The sequence below is a fragment of the Amyelois transitella genome, chromosome 18, assembly GCF_032362555.1.
Source record: "Amyelois transitella isolate CPQ chromosome 18, ilAmyTran1.1, whole genome shotgun sequence".
Lineage (NCBI taxonomy): Eukaryota > Metazoa > Arthropoda > Insecta > Lepidoptera > Pyralidae > Amyelois > Amyelois transitella.
The window spans coordinates 8999655-9020589 of NC_083521.1; the positions used below are offsets into that span (position 1 = coordinate 8999655).

The 20935-nt window shown below is 34.1% G+C and overlaps 2 protein-coding genes across 2 annotated transcripts; one reads left to right on the top strand and one right to left on the bottom strand.

Annotated features, from left to right (window-relative positions):
• The first annotated feature begins 62 nt into the window (after positions 1–62).
• LOC106137420 (protein phosphatase 1B) lies at positions 63–20337 on the top strand. Its single transcript, XM_013338239.2, has 4 exons — positions 63–1216; positions 2359–2476; positions 12638–12764; positions 16627–20337. Exons 1-4 carry the CDS (start codon positions 404–406, stop codon positions 16733–16735), a joined length of 1167 nt encoding a protein of 388 aa, XP_013193693.1. The 5' UTR covers positions 63–403; the 3' UTR covers positions 16736–20337.
• On the bottom strand, positions 12813–16359 carry LOC132902825 (uncharacterized). Its single transcript, XM_060949296.1, has 2 exons — positions 16093–16359; positions 12813–15621 (listed from the first exon to the last, which is right to left on the bottom strand). The coding sequence occupies exon 2, from the start codon at positions 15613–15615 to the stop codon at positions 13174–13176; it is 2442 nt and encodes an 813-aa protein (XP_060805279.1). The 5' UTR covers positions 15616–15621; positions 16093–16359; the 3' UTR covers positions 12813–13173.
• Positions 20338–20935: the final 598 nt, after the last annotated feature.

Below are 20935 nucleotides of genomic sequence, written 5' to 3' on the forward strand. Positions count from 1 at the left end.
TAAATAGATCCCTTTATTTTGTTTATGAACACCATAGACAAAATTTCACTAAAATTAAAAAAATATTCATAGACAAATACTATTTATGTCCGCCATTCATTCTTTTGAGTTGCTTTTTCGTTTTACGATTCCCAAAAGCACGATTTGTCATCAAGATCTACGCAACATCATCGTGTACCATAATTAAATAACCTACGCAAAAGCAGCTGAAACAATAACTTCTACGTTCAAGGCACATCGCCACCAGTGTAGTGTAACAGTGACGTGATCCATCCGTGAGATCGTATCGTACTTCCAATGATGCTTTTGCTTCCCTTTTACGTTATCGGTTGCGAAGTAGGTTCGAGTGCCTGATGGTGTTGAAACTATGTGCGATTAACGGATTAAATATTGAGGACTCAGCATGGGGGCGTTTTTGAATAAGCCCGAAACTAAAAAATACAACGAGAATGGAGAAGGGAACGGTCTTCGCTATGGCGTGGCGTCGATGCAGGGTTGGCGAGTGGAGATGGAGGATGCGCACCACGCGCAGCTAACTTTAAACGGCACATTATCGGACTGGTCATATTTTGCCGTGTTTGACGGGCACGCGGGGGCGCGGGTATCGGCTCATTGCGCGGAGAACCTCCTGGAATGTATCTTGCAAACGGACGAGTTTCGGCGCGAGGAGATAGCGGAGGCTATCCGCGCCGGCTTCCTGGACCTGGACAAGAAAATGCGAGAGCTGCCTGAACTGTCGAACGGGGAGGAGAAGTCCGGTTCGACGGCAGTGTGCGCTTTCGTGTCTCCGAAACAGATATACATAGCTAATTGTGGCGATTCCCGCGCTGTTTTGGCGCGGAATGGCGTACCGATTTTTGCTACTCGCGACCACAAGCCCGAGCTACCGTCGGAGAAGTCTCGTATCGTGCAGGCAGGTGGATCTGTTATGATCCAGCGTGTGAACGGGAGCTTAGCTGTGTCACGGGCTTTGGGAGATTATGAGTACAAGAAAGTACAGGATCGTGGTCCGTGTGAGCAGTTAGTGTCTCCGGAGCCTGAAGTTTCTGTACATGAGCGGTGTGAGGCGGAGGATGAGTTCTTGGTGCTGGCCTGCGATGGGGTTTGGGATGTAATGAGCAATGAGGCGTTGTGTGCATATGTGCACTCCCTTCTGCAACTTACCGATGACCTTGTGGCTGTAACTAACCAGGTCATTGACACCTGCCTCTACAAGGTAAGTGCTACACTTTCTGTTTTCGTAACATTCCCATGTAACATTCATTATGTAAAATTTACTTTCTCGAATTAAATTCTTTTAGACAACTTACTGGAATTTATGAGATATAAATTCCAGTAAGTTGTTATTCGAAAATATATGATGATGGCTATAAATGAACATGTAAGTAATTGTATTGTATAGATCTGAGATATATTTGTATTTTTGTTGTGAACATTGAACAGTAGTGTTTACATAACCTGTGTTATAGAACAAAGTAAAAAATAACACTTCATCTGTCAGATAGTAACATTATTATTCCTAATGAGCAATGTTCATTGCATTCGAAACTTACTGTATGTTTAATACAGTTTAGGTATAACTGTATTACTTTACAGAAAGAAAGATTTGTTTTCATATCCATAGACAATTTTTTTTTATATCATCAACATTACTAAAGCAGATCTTCTTTATGTAAATAAGCACTATTTGTTTTAGAATTTATAATATTGATTGTTCCTGTTTCTGGAACTCATTGTCAAGGAATATGCATTCTTTAGATAATTTAATCTGCTGTTGACTATTTCAAAGAATTTTAAAAGTACTTCCTTAACATAAGCTAATCACAGCTCTGACTAACATGAACTTTTTTATTAAATTTGTATAGATAGGTTCAACTAAACATAATCAGGCATTGAATCTGTTCCACTTACATTCTCACCATATAATTTAGTGTCCGTTAATTAATGTGAGTAGAGACAATTTATGAAAAAAAAATCAATGATTGAAACCAAAAAAACACAACTTAGTTTATTGAATTTTAAGCTCAATTATTCACAATTTTAATAATTATAAGGCAAACCTGCCAGAAAAAGTATTTAAGCAGCATATTAAACTAAGTGCAAATACTGTTCTTAGATCATCTAAGAACAGTACTTGCACTTAGTTTGATATGCTTCAATGAAGGACTGCTTATCATGCTCATTCTTCAACATTAACCAAATCTTTTCACTGCGTGGTTCATTCAAGTAAAAATTATCTGTTTTAAGAAAGCACTGAATCTAGAGCCAACTACCGCCACATAAAAAGTTTCACTCATACCTGTGCTCTGGCAATCGCAATAAAAAAATCTAAAATACCTAATCATTAATAATTTACAGGGCAGCAAAGACAACATGAGCATCGTGCTGGTGGTGTTCCCGGCTGCTCCCAAGCCAAGTCCGGAGGCCCAGCGAGCTGACAGGGAGTTGGACGAGACACTCCGGCAGAGGCTCACAGGTTGCTATCATTCTCTACTGCATGCCTGCTCACACAAACACAGAGACAGACTGACACGGATTGACAGACCCAATGTAGAAAGTGGTTACACGGCAAACAATGCTAGGGCCTAAGTTTATTTTTACAGAATAGTCAATTGTAGAGTGTAACTTTTTGCGTTTGACAGCTCTTGTTTTGAACTTCCCTATGTGACTGGCATACCCACACAGAGTGAAAAAACCCAATTAAAAAAAAAAAATAAGTAAGAACTTGACAAAGAATAGAAAAAAAAAATTGTATATAATACAATAATCCGAGACGCAAGGAATTTAATTTGTGTCATATAAACATTCAACTTAGCCAGAAAAAGATTTTTTACTATCTTGACTTAGTTCCTAGACAAGTATGTTGCAAGTTGAAAAGGAGATGTGTTAGGCAATATACTTTATTGTATCAAAAAAGTACAAAATTCTGTAGGGTTTCTGGTGCAAAAGTGGCCAGAAAATTTAAATAAAACCTAGGTTTGTCTACATTGAAAAAATTCGTGATATTGTTATCAATTATACAAATTATCATAAATATATATATTATATATTATATATGTTAATATATAAGTCTTTGTGCCGGTAATGGGTTTTTTTACAAACCATAATTACCTAAGATGTGACATTAAAAAAATACAATATCTATGTGGGTGTATACACATGTAACTTTTTAAAGCTTTGGGTGCGTCCTATGATCGGTCATTAAGTCTTCCATTTTTAATTTTAATAAATCCTATGGGTTATTACTGAAGAATACGTTTGGAAGTAGGTAGAAAAAGAACAATTTACGACTAATTTGGTACAAAATAGCATATCGCCTTCGTTCAATCTTATTCAAAACTTAAATTAACACTTTATATAGTCATAAATAATCATCACCCATGTAGACCCATCGCTTAGAATAAACAATCTTATTCAAATAACCTCACAAACACGCCTCTTTCTTGGAAAGCCTAGCAGGCACCACATTTAACCCTAAACCGACAAGTTCGCACGAAAATCCTGGAAAATGTGACCGAAGCATAACAAATATACCGGGATCGTGACAATATCAAAGCAAGAAAATATATTTATTGCAGGTAGGTACTAGGTAAAATAAACGCAATTTATTGCGACGGTTTGACTTCTCAACAATATCAGTGTTGTTCAGTGCAAAATGACCTAACGGCAAAAGAAGTATTTTCGCAAAGTGCTTTCCAAGTTCATTTGTTGCGCACGCGCTCTCCATTCAAAATATCGATGTACTTAATGTCATTGCATGTTGGTGTGGTGTGGTTTTTCTGTTAACTGGTTTAAGAATTAATTAGTTATTAATTAGTGTCTTGTTCGTGTATTTTCATCATGCATTCACAAGTTGCCAAAGCAAGTAATTCTCACTTGGAAGGAAACTATAATCCTTACAAAACAATAATAAAGAACATTATTACACTTGATTGTAAAAACCTGTGACAAATAACCGGTTTTAATGTTTGGTTGTCAAATAATGCGAGTGCAGAAGTGTAACTTAGGGATAATTTCTACATTTTATAAAAACCTTGCAGTGTCGTCCTTGTCAATCCTTAGACATGTTTGTTTTTAATGTAAGTAGATTTCGCTGACTTACATTTTCCGAGATATAAAGTACCTCCTTCTCGGTACATCTAAATTCACAAAACGCAGTTTTAATAATGTAGTGTCAAATCTGTAATTTCTATATTTGTTCCTGTGGTCATCCACGTGTGGCTTTCCTTGTTTACTTTAAGGGGATTCCCCGTAGTAAGTAAATAAGCGTACAAAAAAAAAATACGAACAATAAAATTGTAATCTGCTATGATTCAGTGGTAAACATAGTTACCATAGATATCCACGAAGATCGTTGAAATCGATAACAACGATAAATTATTCGCTAAATCGATGATTGAAGCACCAATGTTGTATTTGTTATCAAAATTTGTTCCTGTTTTCGTGGAAATATCTCACAATGATACCGATTAAGATAACGTTTTTTTTCTTTTCATTTCACTGCTTATCTTCAAAACCAACGAGAATTAATTCTATGTTTATTTATACATACATAGAATCACGTTTTCATACCTTATGGGGTAAACAGAGCCAACAGTCTTGAAAAGACTCAAATGCTTCAGCTGTATGGCTTTATGATGGAAATGATATTTAAATAGTGACAGGTTGCTAGCCCATCGCCAAATTTATTAGATTTTCCCTTGATTGCCTTTTACAATCTGTGAGAGAAGAGAAGCTTCTGGCACACACTTGTTTTTTTTTTTGATTCCACAAGCAAAGAAGTTTTCAATAGACTCCTATACACCAGAATGTCATATGCAGTAAGTTATTGATTTTGGGTTTTAAATACCAATATAGTATCTATTTATTAGTTTGTACACTAACCGATGCTCTTACGGTGAGGGAAAACAGCGTGAGGAAACCTGCACATTCAGGCAACTGAATGTGTAACTTTGGATCCAATACGGGTTAGGTTTACCTGCAACGATTGCGGAGGTCAGATGGGAGTCGCTTCGTGTTAAAACCTGACACCCAATCCAGTAGCCATGGTTAAAGGCATACCACGGGCTCCTCTCCAGAGAGGTGTGGATGAAAGCGGGACTAAAGCCAGGAGGAAGATTGATTTCTGTTTATATATATATATATAAGTGAACTAAAAAATGAGTAATGCTTTCGATAATATGATAAGATATCGTGGATTTAGCAATTTCATTACAGAAGCCATGTAGACTGAAGTGTAAAGATGAGTCATAGATAGCCATCAGAGACGTTATCAGACGATAGTTATGTCCTAGTGCTAGTGTTAGGTAGGCAATACAGAAACCTATACAGGGTGAAATTTAAAACAACTGCATCCTTTTAAACATAGACTATATCCATACTTCTGAGCCGTTTGAGCCTATTTTTATTTAAATTAAACGTCATCATTTTCACATTTAAAAACCCTCAAAAACGTACACGTACGTCACACGCGAAGATTCGAACCTGGGACCTCCGGTGTTACAGACAAGCGTACTACCGCTGCGCCACAGAGGCCGTCAAACTCGAAACTCAAAAATTCTTATTGCTTAACTGTGTAGACATCGATTTTAAAGGCAAGAGTAAAAAGGCAGAATTTGACCAACTTAGGCCTCATCTTGCTTAGCCCCCGGCAAGTTTGAGGTCAAACACACTCAAAGTATTATATTAAAAAAACATGTGGATGGAAATATAAAAGGATATTATACAGACAGTCATATATATATTTTTTAAAATACGTCTGAAAAACAGTTATACAATAGAAATTTATAATATAACGTTTTTGCTTGGTTTTTCTATGTACATAAATGACATTTATGAAAATTATACAACTTTAACAGTTTCATAGAATATTAAGTTTTCTACTTAATTTGTGCGATGATCCGAATTTTTAACCAAATTATAAAAAAACATTATTTGATAGCCATGCTCTTAATTTATTTTTTATTATAAAAGAGATATTACGTATTAATTTATTATTTTAAATTATAAATAGGTACTTTTATATTTTAAATACTTATTATGACCAAAAGAAGCAAAAAGTATGAATTTTATGATTACTGTGTTCTGTCTGTATGCTTTTACTCGCATCACCCAAAAACTGTTACTCTAAATTAAATAAGGTAGAAAAACACTGGTATACAAAAAAAAATTTTATAGGGGGTTAGCTTTTCTATATCGATGTCAGATATCCGTTTTGCGCCGGACCAAGTCGCCTAGCAACAGCTAGTTTAAAATATACCTTATTTTGTTGATCATTCATACATACATATAATCCTTAAAATGTTTATATCCCTTGCGGGATAGACAGAGCCAACAGTCTTGTAATGACTAATAGGCCACGTTCAGCTGTTTGGCTTAATGATATAATCTAGATTCAAATACTGATAGGTTGCTAGAACATCGCCTAAGAGAAGAATCCCAAGTTTATAAGCCTATCCCTGTGGTCCCCGGCACTAATAAAAAAAAGAATAGGACCACTCCATCTCCTATTATGTATATCACTACACGTAATTGTCTTGAAGCACCTGCAATGCTCGGTATTTATTTGCATGCCCCTCTGATTCACACAATTATCGTATATCTCATTACGAAACACCGCGGAAATGTATTTTGTTACTAACGACGCAGGGGAATGACGAAAATAGTTCCGCGTTTGTATGCGTATGCAATAAATAGTTACGCGTACAATATCTGTTCCTTTTTTTAACCCTCTAGGTGATAAATTTTTAAATCTTTTGTTTTTTTCACTTTAGCTATCTGCTTTAGCCTGGTAACGAAAAAAAAGATTAGTCTATGACAGCTGCTTCTCAGCAGATTGGAAAAGTCAATCAGGATCTTACAAACTTTATATGTATTCTTATGCGATTGGGTAGCAACCTGTCACTATTTGAATTGAATCAATATCTTTCAGTCATTTCGAGATTGTTGGCTACCTCGTAAGGGATAAAGACGTGACGTGACATGTATATATATGAACATAGTTATTTATTTAAAGAAAAATGATGACGCGATAGACGATATGCGAGCCAATGGATTGAGACTTAAGACGCCGTAGACCGGATAAAGTGAAGATATAAAGTTGTTTAGGGCAGACCTCGGGCCCGGAGTAGTTCGGTAGGTAATGGGTGCAAACTAGTGGTCCACCTCTTATAAAAAAGAGTTATAAAGTGTTCGAAATTTAAAATAGAATAGAAAAGATTTATTTTCAAAATTGGATACAAGGTATCACTTATTGACGTCACATCACTTAAATCTAATTATAACTACAAGCGCTTCCAAAGCGCATGGGTAAAAGAAGCGGCGGAACAAACTACACTGCAGTACACATTTCTTTACTGTAATGCGAAAAACAGGTTGACGTATTCTATCAGTTAGGTGTTGTTTTTATGCAACACATTGCGAAATTGTATTTTGTTGCTAGCGCACGTGGACTGCCAAAAATAGAGTAGCGAATGCGCGTATGCATTATGCATAGCATATACTATACGTTTTAGCGTCTGTCTCAACTTTGCTAAGGTCAGGTGTACATCATTTATTTATTTTATGTAAATAAATATGTCACGTCATATTTCTTAAGGGGTAGACAGAGTCAATAGTCACAAAAAGAAATAATCTAATCGCAGACAATAGCTGGTAAAAGTTTACTTTAAAAAAACCTACGTCTCGTATACGGTACAAAATCTCAAAATTTGGTCTCTTACGAAAGACCCCTCTGATAATGCTCGTATTATCAAAGGCGTCTTTCGCATTAAATTAGTCATCATTTTACTTGGAATTTAATCGGAATCAAAGCTAGGAGGAAAATAAACTAATTTATAAAAACAGATAACTTGCGATGAGGGAAAAAATCGCGAGGAGAAAGACACAGGCCAATAAAACTTTGGTCTGCCTAACTTACAACCCGACTAAGCAGTTCATAGATTAGTAAGAAGTTACCTCTGCGCCACAGACGTACTTCAAAAAGTTAGAGCTTAATTACGCAGTACTAAAAGTACCTACTTATGTACATATATCAATCCATTTTCAATCAAGTGATAAGATTCGATGTTTAACTTTTAAAATTACGGACAAATGACATAAGTAATTTAACTAATAATGGAAACGTATGTTAATCTTGTGTTACTGTTCTCAAATTGTTATTTAGAGTGTATGAGAGACGCCACATTGTGAAAACCAGTAACCTATCACATAGGTGTCCTAGGTTTCTTGATTTCGCGCCCTGTAACGACACCGCAAAAATCCGGCAATTCATTAAGGCGATAAATAAAAAAACACATTCTCTTATAATTGTATATTTCCGTTGTATTCTGAGCTGTTAGCCTTAAATCTCAAGGTCAACTAAGTACATCATACATGTACAGAATAAACTAATTACTATTTACTGCATCTTGGTCATCTTGGTGAAAAAAGAAAACAGATCGTTAAAAAAAGACAGGCTTATGAGGTACAAAGGTATCGCTAATGCACCTCTTTCAGTCCCCGAAGCATGGCACACGCGACGCCGTATTTATAGCGCGAAATACTATCGCTGTTTTGCTTTTTATTATGACATGAAAAAGGACAGCGAAGCCTTTTCAACATTATGGTGAAAGGTATAAAATATAGTACAAAGAAATATTTATAGTTTACAAGTAAAATGGTCTAAATCTATTAATACAAATTGATATGATTATGGAAGTTGCCTAAATACAAACTAAGGACATTTTCATGCATTGTTGCTTGTATTTTACCTACGATATCTCACAAGAAAATTAGATATGGTTTCTTTCGATGTACACCTTGTATTATGTAAAAACAATACTGCCTATAAAAAAGTGCCTAAATAAATCATTGCTTGCCAAATTTTCTCTTATCATGAAGTATATTATATTATTTTAGGTATATTTACACACGTATACATCTTCTTTTTCACAACTGAATTAGTCTAATCTTTAAAAAAATTAATGTTTAGAAAATGATACGTAGTTTCAGTGTATATCAAAGATAGCAATAAAAATGTTACCGTTTATTTGTAGTTATTACGTAGCTTTGTTGAATTTATTTAATAGATTATTTTTATTTATTTTCAGTACAAAATGTAATTAGCATGTTGGAAACATAAATGTTTCATTGAATTCAAGTGAATAAAGAGGAAATACCTGGTATAGTATCTTTACTGAAAATGACTTAAAACAAACTTTAACTTTTTTAACAAATATATTTCTTACTTTAGGTTCTGATGGTATTGTATAGAAAAAATGGGCCTGGTATTCCCTCTTTTTGTTGATTGTTTTAGTGATAGTTTCTTAAAAGATTATCCCTTACCCTTGTTTGTTTGGATGTGGTACTATAAGTACTTACATGTAAATTATTTATACTATAACTATACTATTCTTATTCCTAAGGTGTGTAGAAATCACTGAAAATATTTGGCAGCATTTTAAACCTTTACCCCTAAAATGCTTAATTTGTACGAACCTTATATTTATCTTGTACTTACATGTAAATAATTGATATTTACTATTATATACCTACTTGTTAAAATATTTATTCTTTTCATAACTAACATTTTATGATTGGAACTTTATTGTGATATTAACTTTTTAACAAAATTTAAATATTCATTCCCTAGTGATTAATTAGTCTTCGAAATTTACACGTATTGTAATTTTTATACCTTACAAAATATGGATTGTTAAAGTTTTTTTTTCGATTAAATTGTTTAAAAAAGTACAGTTAGTTTCATTGCTTTAGTCCTGGCCTTTTATAACCTTTTTCCATTCGATAATAAAAAACTTTTTTAAAAGGGTTAAAGCAATGAACGTGCTATCTATGCCATAGTTGGTTCGCATTTGAATTTAGAATGCGGTTAACTGTCTTTATAAGAAGGGAAGCCGTATGAATGCAGTACTGCATTGCTAATCTTGTTTTCTTATCTGTTACTTGATTGTATATGAAATGTGCATGACATTCTATTGCTGTGGACAGCTTATACGACTATATATTATGTCTGCATTGATTAATGTATTTTATGATTATTTTGTGACTAATGAGTAGGTACTTTTGTAGAAAGTCCTGTAAAATTTAAGATATTTTTATACAAAATTAGGTCTAGCTCCACGTTGTTTCTTTTTTAACACTAATTGAACTGAAATAAAAATGTATAGGTCAGTATGGAAATATGATGATACCATATTTTTTTGAACTTGAAAGATCAAAATGTTCAAATAGTGAATTAAAATTATTATGAAAGCCATGATTTTGAATATAATAAAGTTATTTATGAGTAAAGTGATTGATGAAATCAAGTAAAATAAATAAAAAATCAATAGTACAAATACAAGTAAAGATGTCTTACAACATATGTAACAATTGAACCGCATATAAAAATAGAGACATGAACCGAATCTTGTCTACAATTGTGGAATGACAGTTGACTAAAATAAATATTACAGAAGTGACACTTAAGAGGTGGGATATATATGTAAATTTTATTACAAACACATTACACATCTTAAAAACAAAAGCTCACGTTTGTTACCTTATTTTGGTTGTTTATGTAAATGGCAAAAAAATGTCGTCACCCGTTAATGTGGTGAGAAGCGAATAAACGTCGAACGCACTAATCAATTTCATAAATTTTTACAACAATATTTAGTGTCAAGTTAAAACTTTCGCCAAATTAAATACATTGCAGTAAAGTATCTCTCAATATCTCTAATCAAGTATTGGTAGGTTTTGGCAGGAGTTTTGGCAGGTTTTACTTCATATCAGACCCTGGGTTTGAAGCGAACAGCTGTAATTAGCATCGCAAATATGCTATGACATAATGTTAAAATTTAAGATACATGTCCACCAGAATAAGATAATTACCATTTTGACCTGTCCAGGGGTCGGAACAGGAAATTTGTGATTCAAACACAAGAACTTTACCACTGGGTCGTATTTGTCACATAAATGTTTGTTTGTATGTTGCCTTTATAGACAAGCTCGAGTTTTTCTTCCGCACTTTAATTAATTTACGAAAATAATCTACTTATCAATAAAGGTCATAACAGTAAATCGATGGATACGGACTGGTTAATTGCAAATTCATAGACGTAATATCTGACATGGCTAGGCCGGAATAGAAAACGAACGAAATAAAGAAAACAGTACTTCCCCGACAAATATGAATTTAATCAAAGAACTGAGTTCAATCAAACAAAAATTATGGGACTTCTCTTCAAAAATTGACTATGATAAAATTTAAAATACAAAATAAATACTAAGGTTCAAAAAGAGTTAATATTTTTTTTTTGTTATTTTTTATAGAAACTAATCTAAAAACGACAATATTATGTGATTTAGAAAATTGATATCAACTTTTCTAATTAAGATCAAATTGTATAAAAACTTGAGCTTACTGTTTGGTTTTTAACTTAACTATAACAAGTTACAATTTGTAGCAACAACATAGGTAAATTGGTCAATATTTTCATCTCTTTCCACTACATACTGTTGAAAGCTACGCTCTACTTAACATACCTATAGATTCATATTGAATTTCATTACCCAATCGAGAATGGTTGGAATGCAATTTTACGTAAAAAGCAAATTAAAGTATACCATAACACATTAATTTACAATTTGGTCATTTTTTTTTATTCAGACCGAATTTAGAATGGTCCATTTGTACGGACAAACCCAGCATTCATTACTTATTTATGAAATCTGGGTACTATGCGATTGCATGCGCGTCACTCCAATGTTACATATATAGCACTAGCTGTGCCCGCGACTTCGTCTGCGCGAAATAGTTATTTTGGGCATCATTGAAGGCATCAAGGAAGAATAATTTCCCCGTTTTTTTCATATAGCCTAAAGCCTTCCTCGATAAATGGTCTATTCAACGTCAATTTTCAGTTCGAACCAGTAGTTCCATAGATTAGCGCGTTCAAACAAACAAACTCTTCTACTTCTCACATACATACATAGTGGACTCTCCCTTACATACATACAGTGGTGTCCTTGCACATAAGAACACACCCCAACATCATTTGTGGTTTTTCAATACTTTTTCGATCCCATGGCCTCCCCAATTCTGTGAGAATTATGGGAAAGGCTAAAAATTTAGCCTACGATATCTGTGTATGTAAAGCGGCATTATATGATAGCGTGATGGGGCGTGAAGGTCGCTTTGGCGCTAATAAAATGGGGCTTGCGGATGGCACTTCGTGTCACCGCCTTCAAACTGAGGGTGTTATGATGGGATTATGGAGTTAAACAAATAGATTTTCTGGTTCGTTATTTTGAGTCAGGCTCATACCACTATCAGTCATACACACATAAGATCACGTCTATATACCTTGCAGGGTAGCTGTTTGGCTTGATGATAGAATTGAGATTCAAATAGTGACAGGTTGCTAGCTCATCGCCTTAAAGAAGAATCTCCATTTTATAAGCCTATCCCTTATCGTCTTATACGACACTAATGGGAAAGAAATGTGAGTGCAATAGAAAAAAGATTCCTATTATTTTTTCTATTGGTGCACAAAGTGCCGTGTGATGGTGTGTGTATACTATCAGTCAATTCCGTTAGATGCTATTCTGATCACTACAGCTTTCTGATTATTAACCTTGTCATGTTAATTTCCAGCCCTGATCGAGAAGAGTGCCGGCACTGAAGAACGGGAGGATTCCTCGTGCCACTTCTCCAGCGTCCTCAAGCAGCTGATGCAGGAGAATATACCGGGGCTGCCTCCGGGGGGTGGACTCGCTGCCAAGTTAGTATAATATACTCATACATACATACATATAATCACGTCTAGGGTACGGGTACCAGTAGTCAGCCTTTTAGCGAAAAGTGTAAATTTAAATATGTATAGAAAATTATTGAAAATAGTAATAAAAAACCTTTTGTACTTATATACTTAATCATTTATTAAACTTTGATAAGCAATTAACAAATAACTTAATTTTGCTTAATAAGTATGGAAAATAAAATATTTATCAAAATAAGGCACTTTTCCCCAGTACTCAGCCGGCACAAGCCAGCACTCGGCCATGTAGCTACCAGTACTCAGCCTCTCCTGAGATCGATTGTTTTAAGCTTAATTATGTAGGAACTTAATCAAATTAATTAAATAATAAGACCTTAGTAGGTACTCTAATATCACAAGAAACATTATCAACTTATTCATCATTAAAATCACTATTTAAAAAATTCTGAAGTTCTTCTTCATTTCTAAAGGTTTCTCTACGATTAACCATTTTTTTCAGAACTATATTTTCTTTATTAGTTTCTTTCACAGAAGTTCCAGGTGTTATGTCTATATCACTGAGGATTTTAATCTTATTTGGTTTAGCTTTCTCTGGATCACAGTTAGTCTGCTCTGCTTCTTCTCCTTTTCTTTCTTTCATATCATTTAATTTTCTTTTTTTAATACTTTTCATTATGAATTCTGGATCAGAGTCATCAATTTTCTTTTTTGTATTAAGTCCTTTTACTTTACGTTTGATAGAATTCACAGCTTTATTTTTCTTGGTTTCATTTTTCTGCTTTTGCTTTTCTTCTTTATTTTTCTTTCTCTGTAACTTTCTTTCTTCAATGGCATGTTTCTTTTTTTGTTTCTCATCCTCTTTCATAATTTCAAATTGCCTCCATTCTTCAGACGATATTGCTCCAATTCTGTTCATTACTCTAGGAGATGCGGTTTTCTTTATAGGTGATGGAATAATAAGATGCTTTCGAACAAAAGGTGATACTTTCGGTGATCGAATGAGTATCACAGAATCAGTCTTAGGTTTTTGGTAATACGTCGGTTCACTTCTTGACATCGGAGAGTTGTCTCCAATGGGTACTAATATTGTATTATCATTGACCTCAAATGTGCTTACATGAATAGCATCGTCCAGTAAATTATTGTTGATAAAAGTAAGATCGCCAAGTGTCATATTATTTAAACTATTAGTATCTAGTACTTCGGACGGTGATGTACTTATTCTACGTTTATCTACTTCTTTATTATATATCCTAGTTATATCACTTTTTATTTCAGTCTTTTTTTTGTTTTTATTTTCTTCTTCAGTGTTTATAACGTGTAATTCTTCTTTGGCTCCATTTATTTCAGTTTCATTGATAATAGGTCTGGCATTCGTTACTGTCAATCCAGGTTCTGTTCTTTCCTCAAATATTACGCTTTGTTCATTATCTCCAACTGTTCTCTCTGTAGTATTACTACTTACTGAATTATTTAATGCTTCAACCTGTTTCGCATTTTCAACGATTTCGAGTACAATATTCACATCAACTCCTCTTGCAGTCAAATCATTTCCCAAATGCTTTATAATTTTTGATGCTATGTCGAAATCTCTTTTTTTGAACTGCCTTGGTGAAGTTGTCTTTCTGGCAGGTGCATGAATTTTCTCTAAAATATTTTGCACGCATTTTGAGTAGTCGACTGCATTTGGATCGAATGGAAAAAGGCCACACTTACGGAATCCATTTTTGATGGCTTGATTCAGAGATTCTTTGCTTAATACTTTTTCCAATAATGGACAGAATGAAGATTTTGTCAACACAGTGTTAGCGTTTTGTGGCTGTGAACACCACTCATGAACCGTTTTTGCCCATTCAGATTTCAGTGGTTTAAAAACGCTAACATCTGCTGGTTGCATCATATGTGTTGTATTAGGTGGTAGTGCGTACAAAATGATGTTATTTTCATGACAGTATTTACTCAGCTTCATTGTCATGTGAGTTTTGTGACCGTCGACAAAAACCAGCACTGGTTTTTTCATTTTGTTTTCATCTATCCACTTGGATAGACATTTAGAAATATAATCGAAGAAAATGTCTGCCTTCATCCAACCAGTGTCAGATTTGCCGAGAAACCAACCATCAGGCATACTATTTATAACATCTTTGGGGGGTCTGATGTACGGAAAAACTACACAGGGAGGTAAAATATCGCCCATAGCGGAAAAAAAAGCTAAAACCGTGACTGCTTCCTTTTCTTTGCCCTTTACTATTTGGTATACATTTTTATATCCTCTGGGCGCTATCACTTTTCCAGTTTTTGGGCATAGCATGAAGCTTGTTTCGTCACCGTTTAAAATTCTTTTTGAGTCCTCTAACACGTCGAGTGCTTGATTTTCCCTTAGATAATCTGTGAGTTTCTCAAACCACTTTCTTATACTCTCTTCAGTTATTACTGCCCTTCCCTTTGAAATAGCTTCAGGTGTTCTCATTGAAAACATATTGTTACGTCTGAAAAAAGAATTCATCCACTTCTTGCCTGGTCTTCCATTTACAAACGGGTTAGGCCTGCCGTCTTCTATCATCATATCCTGGACAGTATTAAGTAGGTTGTCAGGTTTCATTCCGAAACCACAAGTTGCAATCTCTTTCAACCACGTTGCAATTTCTGCTTCTTCTAATTTGTTAAGGACGGAGTCTGGACCCATTTTTCTAGGCCCTTCAGGAACTCGTAGATGAAGTCTATCTTGAATTGTGCCTCGAGGAACCCCATAGTTTCTACTAGCTTCTCTAATAGACATGCCATTTCTAATAGCTTCTAAAGCTTGAGTAAGTTTCTCTTCGGGGTATTGTAATATGGGTCTCGAAAGAGACATATGGAACTGTAAAAAATAAACAATACCAACAAATTAATGAAATACTTAGTATTTAAGGGCTTATTAAATAAACCGATAAATTAAGCAGCGTGAGTTACGGATGGCTGAACACTGGATTCACCATTCCCAGTACTCGGCCGTGGTTTAAACAAAACTAGTTAGGCGGCCGACTACTGGATTTTTGATGAAATGTTGTATGGCATGTTAATACTAAATAAAAATGTGAATTTCAGATTTTAAAATGATACCAATAAGACTTTAATTTAAAAATATGCGTAAATTCCAGTACTCAGCCGGGGGTGGCTGAATACTGGATAAGGTAAAAGAAACGCATACCCAGTAGTCAGCCACCTCATTATTTAAATAACTATAAAGAAACTGTTATATTACTTATTTGATTTTGACGTGAATAATGTACATCGAGTATATTTTAATAAGACATGATATAAAAGTTAATAAGAAATCACAATAACTCACCTTCTTCACGGACACCTCCCACTAAGAAAATTTTAGCGCGCACGCCGCCTCTTCACTCGCCAAGTGACAACGTTGAAATGGAACCCGAATACTATTTCTTGCAACCGCGTGGCGTCATTCTGATCTTCCGAACTGACCAATAAGAAGCCAAAGCCTTTTTCAAAAGTGACCTGATTGGATTATTTGCAATAGAACGCTATTCTTATAGGATATTAGCCGGAAAAGGCTGACCACTGGTGCGGGGCTGACTACTGGTGGCCGTACCCTATATCCCTTGCGGAGTAGACAGTGCCAACAGTCTCGAAAAGACTGATAGGCTACGTTCAGCTATTTGGCTTTAAGATAGAATTGAGATTCAAATAGTGACAGGTTGCTAGCCCATCGCCTAAAAGAAGAATCCCAACTTTATAAGCCTATCCCTTAATCGCCTTTTACGACATCCATGGGAAAGAGAGATGGAGTGGTCCTATTCTTTTTTTCTAATGGTGCCGGGTACCACACGGGAACTGTTAAACATGTTAATTTTATTTCCAGGCAAGCGCTTCTGGACAAAATATACAGGGAATACTACCCGGAGCACGCGGACAGCTCTGACACCTTCGACTGCCAGGCCGAGTTGGCCGACGCATTCGGCGCCAACTAGACGGCCGCGATGAATCGTACACTATTACAATGTTGCCAGGATGAAAAATTATGATTGCGAATAAATAGACTTGTAGATTTTCTTTGCTGATTGATATCCCTTTTGATAAATTTTGTTGTTATCCATCCGAAATGTGTCCGAGACTTTTGCACCAAATAAGTTGAAAGGTTTACTTGCGGCGTTTAAAAGTTTAAGCCGGGTACACACGGAGGCAACGGAGTTTTTTTTGGTATCCTTATTATAGAGTGGCGAATGGAAACTTTTGAGAGTTTAGTTGGCTCTGTGTGTACCCGGCTTTTGTATTTGGAATTATTGTCACCGGCCTACGATAACTTATTTTTGATCCGAGTAACAAAATTACAGAAAAAAATCAATAGTTTCCCGCGATCAACATTGATTTGACATTTCATTTATAATTAACATAGTCTGTGGTTACCTTCCAAATTTCAGCAGTTGACAGATCGCTTAACAACGTTTATAATTTAATTTTTAATTTGAGCCCCGTCTACTCTGATGCGTTCTATGGCTATCAAACCACTAGTGCGATATTGAAAACTTCGCATTTTATTCACAGAGTGTTATAATTTCTAAATGATTTTTTTTTGTTAGAATATAGAATTTTCCATTCATACAAAATCGTGATTTATTTAGGCAATGCATGGTACGGTGTTGCAGGCAACCTAAAAATAATAAGTTTCCTTATTCTTTGGTAGTTTTTCACTTTATAAATTCCTAGAATATACTTAACCATAACTGGACGGGTTCCAATGTCTTTACTTTTCATTTTCATTGTTAATTTTCTATTTTTTTCTATTTATGTGAATTGATATTGAATTTGGTAACAAAACTGTATTCGGTTCAATAAAAAGATCTTATAATCATTATTATTAAAAATAAAGGTTCCAAAATTACTTACCATAAAAATGTTTCATTTGTTGTAATCATCTTCCTATATTTGTAAAAGTGTACGATTCACTCTTAACTTAGATTCGATTTCGTAGTTAAAGTCGAGTGAAATTCCGCTTACATTACTTTAATTATTGAAGATGGCAACACTATCTCTATTTTTTGTACATAAAAATAGTCACGAAACCTGAAAGTAATGTAGGTGTAATTTTGTTTGATAAATTTCACCCTTTTTATGTTGATCGTCGTTTGACTGTCGCAAGCTTTGTATAAAAATACGCTACAGGAATCACTGTAATATAGTTTGTCTATGGAACACAGTGGCAACATAAGAAGAGCGCGAACATTTCATTAAATGACTTGATTGCGTTGTCAAAAAACTCTGTTTTTCATAGAGGTTGAAAAAATCTATCATCTTTATTAGTTGGATTCTGTAGTTACGCGAAGTCAAGCATAGTGTCCCATAAGCCAAAAGTTAGAAAACAAATCGGAAAGTTGCCCACTAGCACTGTACTGTAGCATATCGCTTAAACAGTACAACTGGCAACTCATAAAAACTAAAACGAAACTTAGATCGGGACTATGCGATTGATTTTTTTTAAAACATATACTCTGAGGTCGGTATCGTCAGTGGGTTTAAACCTCAACCTTTTTACTAGACGGTTAATGAAAAATCTTCACTGGTGTTGACAGTTTTTCAGCCTCTATATTTTTAAACTCAACTACAGTAGCTTAAAATTAACTGCTGTGGTATGGCAACATTTTGTCGGAGTCATTAAACGTTTTTTTTTAATTAGCGTAAAAATTTATCGTATACATTTGCTCCACAGCAGATTTTCACCGGTCATAGAACAAAATTGTAAATGTGTGTGGCACAAACTATCATCTCATTCAGCCCTCGTAGAAACTAACATTGTAGTGATCATTTATTAAAACAATTTGTATAGAATTAAACGGGTTTTTTTCAGTTGGTCCATTTTATTTTCGTAGTTTAGATTTATTATTTCTTGTGTTACATCGTCATAAATGTCATAATATTAGATGTGTAATATAGAGATTCGAGTATAATAAATACATATTGTAAAACAAAATTGTTTACATATTAGTTATTGCAACGTATTTTTTTTTGTGTCGTCTAAATTTTATAGTCTTTTCATAATGGCCAGTTTGCAGTAGTCTATGGAATAATTCTTATCAATTTTATTGTGTTCTAATTTTGTTCGTTCCATATGGATAAGCCTAAGAAATTGAAATTGCTAAGAGTACAGAGTTCTCAATTTATATGCATAGTATTTTTTTTGTACATATTTTCTATGATGTCAACTTAATAGTCATTATTATGTCAAACTTATAAAACTTCTTTTTTACTTATTTTAAATTTGAAAGGAAATTGACATTTTTCCAAAATTACTTCATTAATAGAATTTGAAGTAGGTACATAGATTATTAGTTTTATTTTGCTTTTCTAAATTCGTTACGCGTCGGTTGTATGATTTATTTTTTATTTCCTTTTTTTGGAATTGCTTTGAAATTGCTTAGTACTTAGATTAACTAATATGAATGTCGTTTGGTATTATTGAATCTGCGAGATAGGTGTACGAAGATGACCATTACAAGTACCTTCTCGAAGAAAAAAGAATTGATCGTACGAAGGGAATTCGAAACCATAGACATTTGCGCGCGATTTCAATTATTCAAGAATGGAACTGTTGTAACTTCCGATTTTGAATATTTAAGCGCGTTTAGATTGTTTTTATTCTCTTTTGATTACAAATACATAATATTATGAAAATGCTTCGTATAATTTCTCTTGTAAATAAGAGACAAATACTTTTGTACCTGTTTGAGCGGATCATTAGTGTATTTGAAGGGACAAAATTAAAAGTTTCTTCATATTTGAAATTACATAGATAATAAACATTGATATACAGTTTATGGTTAGAAATTTAACGTGCACATGATTACTGTGACTAACGTTGTAGCAAAATTACCTGTGGTATATATAATAAAAATCCCCATACATTGTAAACATATCCAACATATTTCTTTATCTAAATATACTCATATTAATAATTATTTTAAAGAATATTATTATTGTAAATTCGAACCAAGATTCTCATACGACCATTGAGAGTTTCAAATTTGCCTAAATATTTATAAACACCCATTTTTGCAAGGCCTACGTGCGAATATACAATAATAACAATTTTATAAACTCTTTTTGAAAGCCAACAATTTTAATACAATATATCCAAGTACTTTTTACGGTATGTTATTTAAACTTAATAAAATTGATGGTTGATAAATAGCCGATTTCTGGTGGCAGCGTAAGATTCAGTGTTACCATCAATATGTTTTCAAATCCCATTTTTTACCCATTGTTTCTTGGACAGTATATATTTAATGTAATGTATCGTTTTTATTTCTGTACCATATCACGCTAAGCGACACGATGCCTGTGTTACTTAATGCGTATCGCGTTTTTGTGCTATAAATAGGTTATTTTACTTTAGATAGATTTTCCTGAAAATATAATTAAACCAAATATTTTGGCAGTGGGTTTGAATTGGCATATTATTGTCCATCCGTGGAATACTGTAATTTCTATCGTTCGCAAAATGGCGGCGTGTCTTATGGAGTGTGTCTCGTTATTATCTAGTAGACGCTTGAACAATAAATACCTGTACCTTTACAAACGTTTATTTTATTTTTATTATAAATAAATAAATGTATACGGGACAAATTACATAGATCGAGTTGGCCTCGAAGTAAATTCGAGACTTGGGTTACTAACGATACTAAATCGACGATACTTATTGTTCAATGATACAATATTTTAAGTCACTTGCATTAGTTTGTACTGAACAAGGCTAAACAGCTAGAGAAAGATAAGACAAAGTGTTTGAAAGAAGATGGATCTCATGAATGCGTCATAATAAATTCCATCATTGAGCCATACTTATAGCTGAACGCGGCCTTTTAGTCTTTTTCAAGGCTGTTGACTCTTCTTCCTCGCAAGGGATATAGACGTGATTAATATGACTTTTCGTCCCTTATAGGTATAATTAAATTTAAAAAGCATGGAAAAATAATGGAGTAAATTTCCTTTATATAAACCAATTCAACCAAAATCAACAGGTTGGTCCCCAAATTCAAAACAAAATTCTAATGTAAGGCTTAAATTTTCTGTGTCAACTTTTGAAGTTTACCGCAGATTTAGAGAAAGAGGGAAGAAAAAAGGTATACACAAGTAGGTAAAGGAATCTTTAACTTTACCAAGTAAACGAATAACCA